Raw genomic sequence first — 19,168 nt, 5'->3', positions numbered from 1 at the left:
TCCTGTGTGTTTTCCTCTGCTGTTCATATCCTTCACAGAGGGACCAGTCTCAGACAAAACCCAGTATTAGGTCACTTCTTGGCCTCTTCTCTAAGACCAAGTTGTAAGTTTGTTTATTGTTCTCTGTTGTAGGTCATAGTTTTCAACCATTTAATCATTTTTGTTGTTGAAAATTTGATTGGGGATTTCCTACATCTAGACATGCCTCAAACTTTGTAACCCTGAGACTGTTCCTATTGGCATTTAAAATATACCCAATAAAGTTAAGGCTAGGAGAATGAAGCATTGGCATATTTAAAAAATCACAAAAGAAAACAACAACGACAACAACAAAACCACTGAGTTGGTTTTTCTGGTTTTTTATTGAGCAATAATTTGTAAACTGAAGTGTGAATCATTGTTAGATGGGCATTCTGTTTATTGATGAACAAAAGAATGTGGTCAGGTTTCAATAAATACCTGCACAGCTCACACCATTTTAAATTAGAAATGTTAAAAGGTAGACATTCTAAGAAGATACGATGATCCAAAAGTGAACTTCAGTTACTATTTCTGATACATACACAGCTTTTGGTTGCCGACAGCATTTGGGGACTGTTGAGCCATTTTTCCAATATCTTTGAATATATTGCTAGGTGCAGTTATTTCATATTTGTACAATTGTATTTGATCCTTGGTTGATTTTTATGGGGAACACTATATCTTTCAGGTTTTCAGTTTATGGTTATTATAGCTTTGTAAATAAGTATAGACATTCTCCATATTTTCTTTTGTTTTAGAACAGTTGCAAAAGGATGAAATAAATCTGACCTTGAATGTTTTGTGAACTCATTTATAAAGCTATTTGAAACCTATGCCTTTTCAAAGGTAGGTCTTTGACAATCCCTGAGATTGTTTAATTGGAGTACACATACTAAAGTCTTCATATTCTCTAAATTATTTTTATTGGTGCATTGTAATCATACATCTTAAAGAGGTACAAGATGGTAGAGGCATACATGCACACATCACTAATTTAGCCCTCCCCCAGCCCCCACCTCAATCCCTCTTCCTCCCTCCTTCTCATGTTTGGCTTAGTGATTGGCTTTTTTTTTTTTTTTTTTTTAGTGGTACTGGGATTCCTGGAAGCCCTTCTACCTCCGGGCTACACTCCCACGGGCTACACTCCTAGATTTTTTAACTTTATGTGGAAACAGGGTCTCTTAAGCCAGCGAGGTTGGTTCCAAACCAGCGCGATCCTCCTGTCTTTGCCTCCCAAGTGCGGGGATTACAAGCGTGCGCCACCACACCCGGCTTAGTGATTGACTTTGATATGTTTATGAATGTACATCATGTACATTAGGGAATTGAATTTCAGCCTCTTCCCCCCAAAAAAGGTAAAAGAAGGATCTTACATGCCCTCCGCACTCCATTTCAGAAACAGAACACTACCAGTGCTTCAAAAGCTCACTGTGTGCCCCTCCTTGACCATCTCCTCTGTGCCCCAACCCCAACCTCCTATCTCACATAAACACTATCCTAATTTGGTTTACTTTTTGGTTTACTTTTACATGCTTTTCTTTTCTTCATGGCCGTACTATTTTTGTGTGCATTACTGAAGATTACATTATCGGTCCAGATGATATTTATGTTATGGAGTCATATTCTTTTTTTTTTTTTTTTTACAATTTCCTTTTTTTCTTTTTTTTTCTTTTCTTGATTTTTTGTTCTAGATTTTTGGTCATGAGACTCATTTAAATACATATGTGCAATTGTAAGTCATTTCCACTATTTTATAACACTCCATTGTGTGAGTATGACATGATTTATTTATCCATTCTACAGTTGATGGACATATGGGTTGTTTTTAATTTGACATCTCCTGATTGTTTCTGTGTGGCTGTTTTGGTATATGTCTTATGGAGCCCAAACCTCAGAATTCCTCTAATGTATACAACTAACCAGGAATTGTTGAGTGTGCAGTACTCATATAGTCAACTTTACAAGTCAACTGGATGTATCCAGTTGTTTTCCTGAGTGATATTAGCCATTCCTTGTTCCTACCAAGAGTGGGTAAAAATTCTTGTAGCTCAGCATCCATACTAAAGCCTCATATTATCATATTTTAAGCTTTTTAAAGTTATGTGAAAAGTGGTATCTTATTAAGGATTTAATATATTTCCCTGTCCAATAATGCAATTAGTCACTTCTCAAATATTTATGTATATTTCATAATTTCTTTTTCATGAAATCCTTATTTATCTCTTTTGCCTTTTTACTTTCAGGTTGTTTATCTTTTTCTTGCTGATTAGTAGAAATCCTTACCTATTTTTAATACAATATCATTTTGGTTACATATTATAAATATCATCTCCCAATTTCTATCTACTCTTATTCAGTGATTTCTCTTGATGAACATAAAGCTTCATTTTACTGCAATTGAAAATATGCATCTTCTCTCTCTGCTTTACATTTTTTATATCTTGTTTAAAAAAGTTTTTACTTCTCACTTAGAAGAATGTATAAACATAGTTTTACTTTCTTATGAAAGTTTTAGTTTTTAACTTTTATAGTAAAATATTAAATCTACAAGTAATTGTATTGTATTTCTCAGTTTTAGCCTTTAGATTTTTATGATTTTGATATATCTAATGAAAGTTCCTATCTTTCAATAGATCCACTAATATTCATCATGTTTCTTTTTAAAATGTTGTCTGATGGTTAAAACATCTGGGTGATATTTGAGTCTGATTCTGCTGAATACTGTATTTTGTGGTGATGGATCTTATTTTTTATGCTTATTTTATATCTCATCATTTTTATTGGATGCTGGACAGAATGTGTAAGAGAACAGTTGAGCCTTTCTCTGCCTTAGTTTTCTTTATAGCATTGGAACTATCCTTATATTTTGTTTATTTATTTATATTACATCTCCCCCACTGGAATGTAATTTTGTTAAGGCAAAATATCTTCCCATTTTGCTAATTTCTGTATCTCTAAGCACAGAGAACTCAGTAAACTCGTTGCAGGAAATCATGAATGAATGCCAAAGGTCATGACTGACGTTTTCTCTGGTCTTTTGCGTTTGCTCCTGTTCACAGGGATGTGCTTCCTCTGAGGCTGTGCTCTCTTTCTCGTGCAGCCACATTTTGGTCTTGTTATTCATCTTTCAGTCAGGTGAATCCATTTGGACTCCGTGTCACCTTATCAAAGTGAGGAGCTGCTCTTGCCCACCTTTGATCGCATCCATCTCCTCTTGCAGCTCTAGAGCAGCCCTGCAGGTGGCTGAGCCTCTGCTGGCCCAATCCTTCACCCTGGCCTCCTTACATCTAGCGTATTTCTGCCTTATGGTGCTGGGTTCTTCCCTCACTCCTGAAGTCTGAGTCTTCAGTAGTCCAGGATAAGGTATGTCTCACAAAGAACAAACCCTACATTTCAGGGGCCCAGGATTCCCTTTCAACCTCCCTATATTTTTTATTTTGTCTGTGATTGCTGTTGTTTTCAACAATTTTTACTCATTTAAAAGAGGTGGTGATGGAAAGGAAGTTAGGAGAAGAGTTAGTCAGGGCTCTGCCTGCCATGGGCAGCATCCCATGGGGAGGGTAGACAAGTGGGTGCCTAGTGTCTCTGTTGGCTCTAGGCCACATGTTCACTCTAGAAGCTCCATTCTGGAAAGAGGCAGTGAAGGAACCATGTAGTTTTCTTTCTTTTACCAGGTTATTATTTTTCATGAAACTGATTTCTATTATAGCTTTTGGGTAGTTTAATTTTGTTTTGTTTGCTTAAATCAGATTCAACTTTATTAGACCTAATGCTCATCTGAGTCTTATCCTGACAGAAGGAAGATTTTCAGTAGTTTTTTGAGTTTGTATATTGTTCTAGGTTATTTTTTGTGAGGCCATATTAAAAAATTCTAGCCAGACACATTTCAAATGAAATCTTTTGCAACACAACTTTCTAAAGTGTAGTGTGTGCATGTATGTCTCCACCATCATTTTCCCATTAACATGTATGACTACAATCCACTGAAAATTAAAAATTACATTAGAAAATTAAAAAATACATTACCTAAAAAACTAAAGTGCATATAGAGGTTCTTATAACTGGAAAAATTAAAGTTAATTCAAAATGCTGCTGACTTAGAAGTACCTTTCTGTCATTGCCTAGTTTAAAATCAATAGATACTAAAATTACAACTATCTCATTGTAGCTTGTAATATTTTTTCAAATTTAAAAAACGTTTAAAAATCTCTTATAAGCTCAATGACATATAATTATTCTTTTATTGCACTGTGCCAAAGACCTCATCCTATAGGATATAATTTGGTTTCTTATCATTCAAAACCATCTTTCAGATCTTTTAACTACTAGTATAAGTAATAATTCTGATATGGGAAACAAACACTTAAAACACAAAGAAGTATGAGGGCTGGGAAAGGAAGCAGTTCAAATAACCCACTGGAATATGTGAAGGTGTTATTATCAACTTGCTGACTTGTGGGTGAGGAAGAAGCGGGAGTGGGGTGAAATGTGGAGGAAGCGCACAAGGAGCCGTGTGTGTGTGTGTGTGTGTGTGTGTGTGTGTGTGTGTGCATATGTTTAACACATGGAAATCACTATGGTGTATAATTGCAATGTACCAATAAAGTAAAAAAGAAGTATAATGATAAAACAACCTCAAATATTGCAAAGAAGTCTGAATTAATAGCCACCTTGATTAGTCATGTATTTGTTACTGAGAAAAAAAATCCATTAAAATACACTTTGATATTTTCAACCCACTGTGGCCTTACTGAGAAAAATGGTTTGGAGAGTAGGGAGATGTTGGCTGTTTGTGCTCTTTGTCTCAATTGGGATTACACCACTTTCTAAGTCAGAAGTTCTTGTGATTGCAACATGGTTTTTTATTTTTTATTCTTTGTTTTGTGTTTTTTCTCCCCCTTAGAAACCATCCATTTGGGTTTGCTTCAAGGCCACTTGATAGTCTGGGGCATTTTCCTTGTTTGTGACTGCAATGAAATCATACTAGGCTGGGTCTGCGTATAAGTCAACAGGACACGCTGCAGCTGCTCAAGAGCCAGGCAACACAAAGGGTCACCCTGATAGTTTAGGACAAAGGCCCTGCTTTCCCAACTTAGTGGGGAACTTTAATTTTAACTGCCAAGGAGATAGGTTCAAATTTGGTTTGCTTAATATATGCTGTGCATAGATATCAATCTGTTGAACAGTTTTTAAAAAATTTGAAATGTAATATTTTCAGAGAATGAGCAGATATGCTAAGTGTACAGTGTAAGATGAACTTTTAAAAGCAGAGCATACCTGCTTGACCAGTACCAACCTCAGGAAACAGCATGAGCAACCTCCAGAAAGCTCTCCTCCTTCCCCTACCATCACTAACCCGCCTCACCTAAGGAACTTTGTTCCCTTCTGCTTGGGTTTATATTTTATGTAAATGGAATTATACACAGTGAATTATTTTGGATCTGGTTTCTTTCATTATTCACTGTGTTTATGGTATTTATCCAAATTTATTGTGTGTTGTGTTTGCTCATTCCTACTGCTGTGCAATGTTCCATTCGTGAATACAATTTATTCTTTCTACTGTTAACAGGTGTTTGAATTGTTTCTTTTTAGGAGGAGGGAGGGGCTCTTATGAATATTCTATTATGAACATTCTAATACATCTCTTTCAATTGAAACACACACACACACACACACACACTCCTGCTTGTACCATATAGCTAGAATGGTGGGTCATATGTACCTCTATTCACACCAGCATTGTTCAGGAGTTCCAGTTGTTCTCTCAACCAACATCTGGTATAATGTGTCTCTTTCATTTTAGCCAATTAGTGGCTACATATTGAATGTGGTTAAATTGATATTTTCTTCATGAACTGGAGTATCTTTTTTATGATTATGGGTAATTCATATAACTTTTGTGTATGAATTATCCATATGTCTTTTGCCTATTTTTTAATCAGTTGACTATTTTTGTTACTGTTTATATAGCCCAAATATGAGTTCCTTATTGTATATGTATATGTCAAATATATGTCCCACGAGTTGTCTTTTTGGTCTCTTAATGGGAGTCTTTTGATAAACAGATCTTCCTAATGTTAAAAATTTCTAATTTATTATTTTCTTTCTTTTATGGTTTATGATATTTGTGTCTAGTTTAAGAAATCTTTGCCTACTCTTAAGTTGGTGAAACTGTTCTTTGTAGTTCTTTAAGATTAGCAGTGTATAGGGAAGGGAGGATGGGGAGGGAGTCAAGAGGGACCCACCAAGTACTCTGTGCATGTGTCATTGTCAACACGATTTACATGATGATGTAAGATGATAATTCACCAATAAATGCATATAAAATAAAATTAAAATGTTAATAAAGTAAAAAAATTAAATATTTAGCTCTGTAATCTAACTTGATATTTGTATATTTATGATATGTAGGTATCAAGATATATTTTTATATATCATCATTTTACTTAGTTTTAACTTGTCTGAAATGTGTTCATAAAATATGGTTTTAAATAAATATTTTTATATTGTCCCAGAGAGGAATACTATGATTTGTGAAAAACATTTTAAACTTAGGGTGATTTAAAATTTATAATGTAATCGCCAGGTTTATTTAATACTAATATAAATTAAAATCTCTATTAAAACTTTATATGTTCAATTAGATCTAGTTTTTAAATCTAACTGGTCATTTATTTAACACTAAAGTAATTTATTATGTATAAAACACAATTTTTTTAAAAGAAAGCTATTCTTGTGTAATTTCCAAGTCTTTTATCCATTTTGAATTGACTCTTTTGTAAGATGAGAAAGTGAGATTTATTTTCATTTCTCTGCATATGGTCAACCAGTTTTGCCAACACCACTTGTTGAAGAGGCTATCTTTTTTCCAGCATATGTTTTTGGCTCTTTTGTCAAAAATCAACTAGCTATAAGTGTGCAGATTTGTTTCTGAGACTTCTATTCTCCTCCACTGGTCTCTGTGTCTGTTTTTATGCCAGTATCATGCTGTATGCAGCTCCTTGAAGAGGGCATAGGTTCTATATTTCAACACATAGGCAGGTAAAACATTTCTAAACAAGACCCCAAAGGCACAAGATTAAAAGGAGGATCAATACATGGAATTTCATGAAGCTGAAGAGCTTTTGTACAACAAAGGAAACTACCAAGAACCTCAACAGAGAGCAGACAGAATGGGAGAAAATTTTTGCCAACTCCTCCTCCTAGAGGACTAATATCTATAATATACAGAGAACTCAAGAAACTCACAGCTAATAAAACAAATAACCCCCCCCAAAATGGGCAAGTGAACTAAATAGACACTCTATGAAAGAAGAAATTCAAATGGCCAATGAATGTATGAAAGAAAGTTCAACACCATTAGCAATCAGAGAGATGAAAATCAAAACTACTCTGAGATTTCACCTAACTCTAATTAAAATGGAAATCTTTCAAAACACAAAGAACAACAAATGCCAGTGAGGATGTAGAAAAGTAGGAAGTCTAATACATTGTTGGTAAAATTGCAAATTAGTACCATTTTGAAAAACAGTATGGAGGATCCTAAGAAGAATGGCAATGAACCTACCATACGATCCAACAATATCACTTCCATATCTACCCAAAAGAATGGAAACCAAACTATAAAACTAATACACATATATCTGTGTTCATAGCCCCACAATTTAAAATTGCCAAACAATGGAACCAGTCAAGGTATCCATCAACAGATGAATGGATTACAAAACTAGGGGATATGTACTCAATCCAAATTTACTCAGCCATAAAGAAGAATTTACTCAGCCATAAAGAATTTACTCAGCCATAAAGAACAAAATTACATCATTTTCAGGGAAATGGATGGAACTGGAGAACATTATTCTAAGTGAGATTAATCAGTCACTACAAGTAAGAAATTGGTTGCTCTCCCTAATATGCAGAAGCTAAGGAGAGAAAGGGTTACAGGAGAACTCTAGATGAGGAAGAAGAAACCATAGATGAGCAAATAAGGTGACCTAACTGAGGGGGAGGGAAGAGGGGAAGGTAGAAATTCCCTAATATACATGATATACATTCATACACATATCAATCAGTAAGCCAAACACGAGAAGGAGGGAGTGAAAGGGAATGGGGTGATAATTGAAGAAGGGGTAATTAAGTGATGTGTGCATGTATACTTCTACCATCTTGTATCCCATTAAGATGTATGACTACACTGTACCAATAAAATGTTTTAAAAACTGAGTGTGCTGGCACACGCTTGTAATCCCAGCGCTTGGGAGGCTGAGAGAGGAGGATTGCACAGGTTTGAAGCTAGGCTCAACTACTTAGTGAGGCTCTCAGCAACTTAGTGAGACCCTGTTTCCAAATAAAAACATAAAATAGGTCTGGGAGTATAGCCCAGAGGTAGAGAGCCTCTGGGTTCCACCCCCAGTACCACGAAAAAATATTAAAAAGCTAGTTTTTAATTTTATTTCAATTTGATACATTTATTATATATTTTCTAGAATTAGGGACAATTGAGAATATGGCTGAAGTTTTGAGCATCATTTTTATGTCATTTTGGTTTTAAGTCCTGTAACAAGCTATCAAACATCTGTCAGTAATACATTTCTTAGTAATAAATTTTCTTAGTAGTCTTATTAATAAATTAATAGAAGGTGATGATTTTATTATACTAGAATGACGTTTGATTCCATATGTAATGTTGCTATAACCAAGTTTTCCACTAGTAATTGCACATATCTTCTACGGCATAAAACTGGAAAATAAAATACAAAAGATTCATTTTTATATCTTGATACCGATGAAAGCTTTCCCTTTGATGTCATTTTGCTTAGCATTTTTCTCTTTTTATTATTTGTTCTAGGTTGTGCTGGTCAGTGGACATCTGGACAGCTGGGATGTTGGGCAGGGTGCCATGGATGATGGTGGTGGAGCCTTTATATCATGGGAAGCACTCTCACTCATTAAAGATCTTGGTAAGTATTTAGAAAATCATTAACTAAGGTGTGGGGATCTCAGTACTGATGTGTTCAATTCAGTTCTCAAAATTCTTAACAAATTAGTTACTGTGATCTTCAAAGTACCTCCTTTTGTTCAGCTTACTCCCAGAAAAGAACTCATTTATCCCCTTAAAGACAGACATTTTGTTCAAGTTTACTATAGACATCCAAAGTATCAAATATTATTATTAGCCACTGGGGAAAATGAACAACAAGCAAAGAAAACTGAAGCAAATGTAACCATATCAGCGAGAGACTATGTAAGAAAACCATGATCACGTGCAAAGAAAAATCAGCAGCCCTCCCTACTTCTTTCTCCTTATTCAGCTTACGACATCAGCAGGCTGTTAGGATAATGGAAAAAGCCAGTTAGTTTTCCATAGTAGAAATCAGAGAGATTTAGAAGTCAAAGCAAGATTCCTATGGCCACAATAGGAATCCAGGCTGAGAAGCTGGACCTTCCACATAAACCTAGATGTGGGTACGATGGATAATCATAAAAAGGAATGGCTCGTAGAGAAAGCATTTTATTTTGATGACCATATTTGCATACAAAATGCATACATTTCCTCTTTATATGCTGGCCCAAATGTTGGATTTTGAGTGTGGTTAGAAATAATGAAATAGTCTAAAGCAAGAGTTTGGTGTCTGAATCAGACTCTGGTGGTTTTAATGTGCCTCATCAGCACAATGCCTTAACTGTGAAATGACCTCAGTTGCAGATGTAGTGAAGATCTGAACAGTCTCCTGCTTATTTAAGAACATATGTCTAAATTCACATGTTTTCTGCTTTTTGTGAATGCTTCTAATCTTGAACATAGGCTCATTAAATATTCCTCACTTCTTAACAGTGGATTGCTGAAATGGTCTTGTTTCAGGCAAATCCTTAGTATAGTATTTTGATTGTATCTTGCTTTTGTTTAAAGGTGGTCCTGCATTTTTACCATTCAGTAGGCCAGTATTTCTCGACCTTGGTATTATCAACATTTTGGATGAGATAATTTTTTGTTGTGGGGTACATCCCCTGCTAGGTAGGGTACTTTACAGCATCCCTGGCTTCTACCCACTAGATACCAATAGCACCTACCTTCTCAAATTTTGTCAACCAAAACATCTCTAGACACTGACAAATACCCTGAGGACAAGGAGGAGAAAGGACAATTGCCTCACTTTGAGAAACACTAAAATTAACTAAGACAGTCTCTAGGTTACCTGGATATAGTTTTATGTTTTAAGTAAAGCAAATGAATTGGAAACCTTACATTGCACATACTCATACTTTCATCATTGTCAAACACAACAAAAAAGATTACTGAGCAACTACTATTATTTTTATGACTGTAAAATCTGAGCCCACAGAGAAGTTTAGAGCATATCCTTGTGTTCTTGAGACTCTTAGAATAGAACTGGAGTCCTACATACACACACCTATAGGCATAGTTATTAATATAGACACAGTTTCAAAGTCTACTTTTATAATCAGGTGAGGTTCAAAAGAGGAATTGTCCAGAAAATAAAATCAAAAGACACATTTCTTTTAAAAAAGATCTTGGAAACTCTATGTGAATTTTTCCTCTTCTCCTCCCTTAAACTACCTCTTCATTTAGCTATCTCTTGTTTTACCCTCACATCTTTCCAGAATAAACTGGGTTCTAAAGTAAGCTAGGTAGAAATAAAACATTTTTCCTTGTTATAGAGGACAAATCTTTATTCTGGAAATTAACGTTATTTTACTGCATTCAACCAGCTTGACTAGAAGTAGAGTGGTAGAGTGAAGAGAGAAACCGGACATACCTAAGCTAGAGGTTAGTTCACTGTGAGCTACAAACTACATTTTTTGGGGGGAGGCCCAGGCTAATCATTTGAACTCTCTGGACTCCGTTTTCCTCATCTCTACTCAACTATAAGCTTCCAGAATATTTTATTTGCTCCAGATTGAAATAGAAATTGTATCTTCTACAGGCTTTGAATCCCCATGCTCTGATAACTGTATGGGGCCCTAAATTACCATTAATTGAGTTCAATTCAATTGCATGGATAAATGTCAAACACCATATAAAAAATTTTATTTTAACTCTGGAAGTACATTAACTTCAGTTGCTTTTGAAAGCTAGTGATCAGCTTTTCAATTCAGAACTAAATCTCAGAAAGATTTATGAAAACTTATATAAACATACAAATACAATTCTAAAATAAAGAGTAGGGTTTCTTTTGAGTATGTGTTATGAAGTACCATGGTACAATTTAAACACACACACACACACACACACACACACACACACACACACAGAGATGTGGTGGTGCATGCTTGTAATCCTAGTACTTGGAAGGCTGAGACAGAAGGATCACAAGTTCAAAGCTAGCCTTGGCAATTTAGCAAGGCTCTCTGCAACCTAGTGAGACTTTGTTTCCAAACAAGATGTAAAATAAATCAGGCTGGGGAGTGTAGATTGGAGGTAGATTGCCTCTGGGTTCAATCCCCAATACAAAAAAACAGACAAACAAACAAAATACTCAAAAAAAAAAAAAAAAAACCAGACTCTGGTACCAGACTGCCTGGGTTCGTGGATTTACCCAACCACTTCCTAATTGTGTGGCTACCTATGAAATGAGGATAATAACACTACCTATCTCTCAGAGTTGCTTAATATGCTTAATATAATATGCTTAGACCCTGACCCAACCCAAGTTCTCAGTATGTGTTAGCTTTTATAATTTAATAATTCTGAATTCTATTTTTAATATAAGAGAGGATGATAGTTTTCCTCCACTCTCATTAGAGATTACTTTCTCTCTTAATACATTAGTTATACTAATGTAATTCTAGGGACAGCTACCATGATACCCCCCAAATCTCTTTTCCCTTTACTATTTAAGCTACCATTTCTTGTATGATGAAAACCAAACAGCCCCTCTACTTTTTCCCATTTTCATACTAAATTTTCTGAAATATTAAATTTACCCTGGTCACATCCTACATCCATATTCTACTTCTGTTGAATGTTAAATATCTACTCTGCACATAGCTTCCTGTGATTGTGCCCATTGTGTCTTACCCTTTGGGTTTAAATTTGATTTTATTTGTATTAAGTGGATTTTGATTTGTAGATTGCTTATGTATTTTAATATAAAGAGCTGTGTCTAGCATGTAATGCAAGAGTTATGGATAAAAATTACTGATATGTTTGAACAAGATTTAAGGCCTTGGGCTTAAGGCCAAGAAATGGGTTTATAATTATATTACTTAATGACGTTGAGTCCCAAACTGCTTAATTGGTGAAATATGAAAGCTATGTGGCAATTTCTTCTTCCAAGAAAAATGACCCTCCTTTTGGGTACTTTTCTGTGGATACAATGCCATGCAGCCTGAGTGTCAGAGTCCCTCAGTGGCTTATTAAATTGAAGTGTTGGTCCAGTGGGGCTCTTTGATACTTGGGAATCTTTTTCTAAAATGTATCATCTGGTATCTTCTCCTTTTTCTTCCTCTTTCAAAACTCCTATAGATTTCCTCTTTTGCACAGGCCATCAGCTTAAATGATATTCAATTAATTTAATGAGGTATTTGTGCTTTGTAAATATAATCAGGCATTCCCAAGTAACTGTCAACAGAAGGCTATTTGCTGTGAAGTGCTGTTGAATACTTTTTGTGTGTGTTTGTGGTTTACTGGATGTGAAACTGTTTATTTGAAATGTCATTTCCTGGAATGTTCTGGTGTCCGTGGACAAAATCCCACAGCCAAAAATACTATACTTCAAATGTTCATTTGGCACTTGAAAAATAAACTAGCATCCATTCCAAAATTCTTCCAGCTTTATCATTTTCTGTGAAATTAGAATTTTGAGTTTTCAAGACCTAAAGAAATGAAGAGAAATTAGAATGAACAATATTTTTTTTCTGGTTGTTGACAGGTGGGATATATAAGTAAAACCTTCCTAGAGAAATGTAAACGTGAGCATCCTGGTTATGATTATTACAGAGCTGGAAAGTCTATATTTTAGAAAAAATTATATGAGCATGATCCTTAACTCATTTTCTCAACAGAGACTTGATGTATGTTGAGTGTGTATCCATGTACTAGATGCCTTGTGCCAAAGAGGAAGAAAAAATGGCCCCTGAAGACCTTGAAGTGGGAGAGGCATCCTATTTTTAAAATTGCTTTAAGTTTTCTCATTGTCGTATATACAAATAAGTCTGGACACCAATGAGAGAAGGAACCATTATGGCTTAGCTGGGTCAGGGCAACTTCACCAAGATGAGATTCAAGCTTTCTCTTATAAAGATAAATGGAAATTCCTGAAGCAGAAAGGGCAAAATGAGAAAGTCCCAGCCGAGTATAGAGCTTCCAGCTCTGCAGGCATTGAAGAAACAAAGAGCTAAGTATTGACCGTGGTAGCCCTGAGATGAAAGTGGGGGTGAGAGGAGAAAGGGCAACAGAAATGCAGGAGCTGCTTCTTTTTTTTAATCTGTTATATTTGTATAATGTTAGATTTTTGTGTAATAAACATGCCTTCAGTAGTCACCAATAAAAGCCCTCAAAAAGTGACCTCTCTCAAAAAAAAAAAGATTTTTAATATCTTACTCTGTTAACAGGAATAACAGGGCAGAGGAAGGAAGGAGGAAGGGTCACACGGGAGCCACCAGGCCCCCCTGGCTGGGAGCACACTGTGAACACAGCTAGATACCCGCCAAGGCTTCCATGCACCGCTTCCGCTGCAGTTAGAGCTAGCTCTATGCAGCCATTTCCAATGCAGTGATCCCCTCTTGCAAGTGAGGACCCACCTGAGAAGAATATTTCTTCCTCTCAGTCCCTGGTCAATTTTGTTTTGAAAAAGCCCCAAGAAATCCAGTCCAGAGTAACTGAGAGAAGGAAACGGACAGTTTCCATCAAAACGGAGGCTTAAACAGTAGAAACAGCTGAAGCTCTGAAACCAACTTAGGACAAATCCAGACCTAGAAAGTTGATATCACTTAGAAAGCGCTCCCCTAAGCCCAGCATGGTGACACAGGCTTGTAATCCCGGCATTTGGAGTCTGACACAGGAGAATTGTGGGTCACGGACAGCCTCAGCTACTTAATGAGGCCCTTTGCAACTCAGTGAGACCTTGTTTTAAAATAAAGAATAAAAAGTAGGGCTGGGGGTGTAGCTTGGAGATAGAATGTCCTGGGTTCCATTCCCAATACTGCAAAAAAAAAAAAGTGTCCCCCCCCACCTCCAGGCTTAGCCAGACCTTTACGCAGAAACAGCTAGCAGTTACTGCATAGTACTATGTTGTAGCACTCCACTGCACACATATTCTCTTTTCTTTCAGGTGGTAGTCTCAAGCAGTAGATAGCTTCATTATTTCTATTGTACAGAAGAGGAAACCAGAGCAGAGACAAACTAAATAGCGTGTCTAACGTCACATAGCTACCAATGTACATCCAACAGTCTCACTCCACACCCGTTACTCTTAGGGTTATTAAGAGCTTTATGGGGACAGCAGTCCATTTTGTTTCTAGGAACACTCATCCTCAGGATATCAAGAGATGTGATGCCTAAAGGAACAAAATTTACCCTATGGCCAAATAAGTTTGGGGAACTCCTACTGGTAATTTTTTTAATCATCCCAAACATTTGTTTGGGAGAGTGTTCTATGGATACAGTCCCTAGAACATTTTTCAGGATGGTAAAACTAAAGAAGAAAGAATACTCACTTAGATTCACTTCATAGAAATGAGTACAAATGGCTTTAGAAATTTTAGTAGCCAGAATGTCAACAAGCTAAAACCATGTGATGGTTCCCCAAGAAGTTAGAGATTATTCTTATGTTTCTCCTTGAAGAGAATTTATATTCATCACAGTGCACACTCTACCCAACAACTAACTCCTTATTTATACTATCTGAGTCTATTTTATTTAAAATGAATGTAATACTATTGGAAATGTCTGAAATATCCCAAGGCTTTCCACTCCATGTTTCCATAAATCTGGATTTGATAGAATTTTTCTTTTCTAGATGAAAAAAAATTTTGGAGTACTGGGGATGAAACCTAGAAGCATTCTACCTCCCACAGCCCTAGTTTTTATTCTTTATCTTGAAACAGGGTCTCACTGAGTTGCAAAGAGCCTCACTAAGTAGCTGAGGCTATCTGCAAACCTGGATCCTCCTGTCTCAGTCTCCCAAATGCTTAGATGGAATTTTTATCTTAAAACATTCCACAAACTCTCCCTACTGCCATTTTGGGTATTCTTTCTCCACAATTATTCTGGATACACAGGAAGGGAGCCTTGATAGCCCTGGAAAGATATCATTAAAATCACTGGTCCTCAATACTTTTAAATAATAATATTATTTGCTTATAAAGCTGTCCACAAAATTTTCAACATAAGTCTTAAATAAATTTATCCAACATTCAATTTAATTTTATTCATTTGAATTTAATTTAATTTGTAGATAACCTATTTTTGAACAATTTTTGTACTCACTTTTTATAACCATACTTAGGCACTCACCTAGTATAATTAAAGAATTAGATATTTTGGAATTTGCTCTTGTTTTGTTACTTCTAAAAGTAGGATTATAGTCATGGAATGCTTGTGACTTATTCTCATGTGCATTTGAGGATGATCTTATTTTTTTATTGAAATATGTGATTTCCTCTAGTGGTAAGATATATAGTGTCTGGCTTTTCTATATGATCTATGAAAAGATGCATTTTTTTTCAACGGAGAATTGCTTACAATTTTTTCTGAGTTTCAAATACATTTATAAGTTTCATGAACACACTTGGCATCCTTGTATCTATCTCTTTCAGATAAAAGACATTTCTGCTGGCACGTGCAAAATGACAAATTATGTATAGATTGATCTGTAAAGCATGTCTGTGGGATAAAGTAAGAGTTGTTAAAAATGAATCTCTTAGAATGTGGTCTACCTTTCAGTTTTGATGTGTGATGTTAGAGCCCTGGGCTGCATGGATATCGCTGCTATTATTTTATCATTTGGTTAGAATATACAATTCCCATGTAAAAGTTGATACAGTCAAGACCCAGTTGGCCAGTTCCTTTCTGCCTGGAAGGGAATCTGGAGGAAGAGCAGAAGAAAACTGGGCGAGGAAGAGTCTCATGTGTTCCTTTTACCATAGCATGCCGGGCCACCTCTTCCACATATGCTTTGGTTTGGCCTGTATGCCTTGGAAAGTGAAAAAAATGGGGTGATAAAGGAAGAGGAAGCTTAAGAATTTGGTATTATTTATTTTGGAGAAGAAGGGCCATGGAAAGATTCAGTAATAGTAACGTTAGTCTCCCAGTAGAGTTCCTCCCACCCAAGAATGGGATACATACAATTCCAGGGCAGGGCTTTCTGAAAACCTTGCTACTTCTTTGAAGCAATGCCATCACAGCACCATGTGACTTGGATCACAAGGAGATTTCCTACTTTAGTAAATGTTGCGCACCCACTCATGTTCAGGGAATTCGATGTACGAGGCACAGTTCTTCCTGTCAAGTGCTCATAGTCTGGCAGCAATGGCTTTGCATGGACAGAGACATCTGAGCTAAGTCTTGAGAACATAGGTGGTGGAAGAAGAAAGAATAACATTAGAGCCCATGAAAGCCCATAGTTTGAGATTTTTGTATGTCGGGAGCAATAGGGGAGTGAGGGGTGGTGGGAAATGAGTGGAACCAAATGAAAGGTGAAGGTCGGTGAGGAAGGGTGCTGGATGCAAGCTCAAGTTTAGAGTTATGCTAGAGGCATCAGGAACCATGGAGGATTTTAACCACGGGATGAGCATGGCCAGAGCTCTTTCTGAAATAAAAATATAAGGCAGGTTCTTCTTTTAACTTCTAAAATGATGTAATAAATAGAATGGAGACCCAGAAAAAAAACTAAGTGGAGAGATCCTAGCTAGACTGAGCCTGCAAAGGAACAGTTTTTGAGTTTCTAAGCAAATTTTATTTGTTATGTGGTGGATGAGCCAGATTTTGCCTCCGTATGCTAAATATACCAAAGAGGAAGCGATGGGGTTCCCAGGGATGCCGTGTTCCTCGCCTACACACTTCTCTGTATCATGCCAGTGCTGCATTTTGCAAAAGCTGTGGTTTTCCCAGCTCCCAGTGAATCCTGTTACAGTAAGCTTGCCTAAAAACAGAGACCTATAAAGAAATGAGAGAATAGCATATGAACATCTGGTCTGGTCCTTATGATTAACTAGATTTTTAAAATCACCCTGGAATATCAGGTTTAGTTTAGTCTATTATTAGGTCCCTGTTCTCCTGTGAACATCCTCAAAAGCAAGCACTGAGAACAGAGGGTTTCACCAGGGGGGAAGGTGTGTGTGTGTGTGTGTGTGTGTGTGTGTGTGTGTGTGTGTGTGTGTGTGTGTAAACGATAGGCTAAAGAAAGTCATGAAAGGATTGGGCTATTATGAGTACTGATTTATGGTATTGTAAGAATGCTCTTCTGTTAGATAATAACCATTGAGGAGTTTATGCTCAGCCTGTGTTCTTGCCTACTGCCAGAAACTCTAGACTATGTAAGGTAAGCTAGAGTTCTTTGATCCTTTAAATCCTTGTTCTTTTAAACAACTCAAGACCAGGGGATAAATGAGAGGCATATGGATAGTAGAATAAGGATATGGTCTATCTTAGAATAGCTTGGGTTCAGATTCTTTAATGGTACTTAGCAGCTGTATTATCCTGGACAAGTCATTCAACTTTTATTTTTTAAATTTTGTTTATTTATTTATTTATTTATTTATTTTGCATAAAATAAATTTTTATGCAAAAAATTATGCCCCTTGGAAGGGCATTCTATCTCCAAGCTATACCCTAACTCCAAGAATATTTTTATTCTTTTTTATTTTTTTTGGTGGTACTGGGGTTCCTGGAAGCCCTTCTACCTCCAGGCTACACTCCCAGACCTATTTTATATTTTTTTATTTTTGGAAACAGGGTCCCCTAAGCCAGCACAGCTGGCTTCGAACCTGCGTGATCCTCCTGTCTCCGCCTCCCAAGTGCAGGGATTACAAGTGTGCGCCACCATGCCCGGCTTTTATTCTTTATTTTTAAGCAAGGTCTCACTAAGTTGTAGAAAGCGTTACTAAGTAACTGAAGTTGTTGGAGAACCACAACCCTCCTATCTCAGCCTCCTAAGTACTAGGATTACAAGCATGTGCCACCACACCCAGCTCTCATTCAACCTTTAAATGTCAGTTTCCTTTTCAGTAGACATAATTTATCTTGAATATTTTATAGGATGATTTTAAGTAATTTAGGCTTTGCCTGGCCCCTACATTAGTAATAGTAATATTAGTAAGAGTAGTAATAGTAAACATTAATAATCGTAACCATTATTTTTGGATACTATTTGCCAAACCAACAATATGTATGATCCAGTAGAGGATATAATCTTTGGGTCAACTCAGCTTTCAAGTTTTTGTATCTGTACCCCATTACCCAGATCAGCCTGTTCAGGGCCTTCTCCAACAAAGGAGCCCTTATAATAAAAGAACAGAGTATGGTTCTGATAAGCTAAACTCACAAACCTTCACCCCAAGGTAGCAGACCATTACCCCAAGAGAGCCACCCCCTGTGGCTATAAAGCTAACACAGGAGGCTGATTCTCTCTTCATTGTTGTAGTGAAGGGCACTTAGTACATGCTTCATAAATGGGACACAATTAAAATACACTCCTAGAACCTGAGTATGGGGAGAACCTCATCTGTTCCCAGTTCCTTTGTTCTTCTGTTAATGTCCTTAACCAAAGTAACACTGTATATAGAAAGATTTATGATATTCCTAAGAATAGTAAAAACAGGAAAGAGCTGTCTAGGGCAGTGTAATTTACTATAAAGTAAATTATTTGAAATATGTTGGGGAGGTGAAGGCAGAGAAAACAAAGAATCCATCAAGTGCTTACTATTTACAATTTGCCCTGGTGACTGAATTTTCAAGAAATCATTTTTTAAAATATAGTTAAAACCCCACAATTTCCAGGCGTTCTCAGAAGATCTTCATGTACAGAAAACCAAGGTCGATGGCCACTCAGGCTTGCATGATTGTCCTTTTTCTGTAATAATGACATCTTTAGAAAGTATTCTGAGTTATTGCTTTGATTAATGTGTGTGGGAAAATATAATGCAGAGGTATTCCAAGGCTGCCTTTCTGTCCTTATCACCATAG

General features: G+C 36.4%; 1 protein-coding gene across 1 annotated transcript in view; it reads left to right on the top strand.

The window, feature by feature from the left end:
* Nucleotides 1-19,168, top strand: part of CPQ (carboxypeptidase Q) — a gene marked incomplete at its 3' end in the record, with an annotated part of 413,030 nt that overhangs the window by 176,633 nt on the left and 217,229 nt on the right. Inside the window, exon 4 of the mRNA XM_080693957.1 lies at nt 8,870-8,981. Within this exon, the coding sequence (XP_080550083.1) occupies nt 8,870-8,981 (112 nt within the window). The remainder of the gene's footprint in view (nt 1-8,869; nt 8,982-19,168) is intronic.

This window comes from Muscardinus avellanarius, assembly GCF_963383645.1.
Source record: "Muscardinus avellanarius genome assembly, chromosome: 4".
In the NCBI taxonomy this organism is placed as follows: domain Eukaryota; kingdom Metazoa; phylum Chordata; class Mammalia; order Rodentia; family Gliridae; genus Muscardinus; species Muscardinus avellanarius.
The sequence above is the reverse complement of the archived record's forward strand: the minus strand, read 5'-3'. Positions and strand labels throughout refer to the sequence as shown.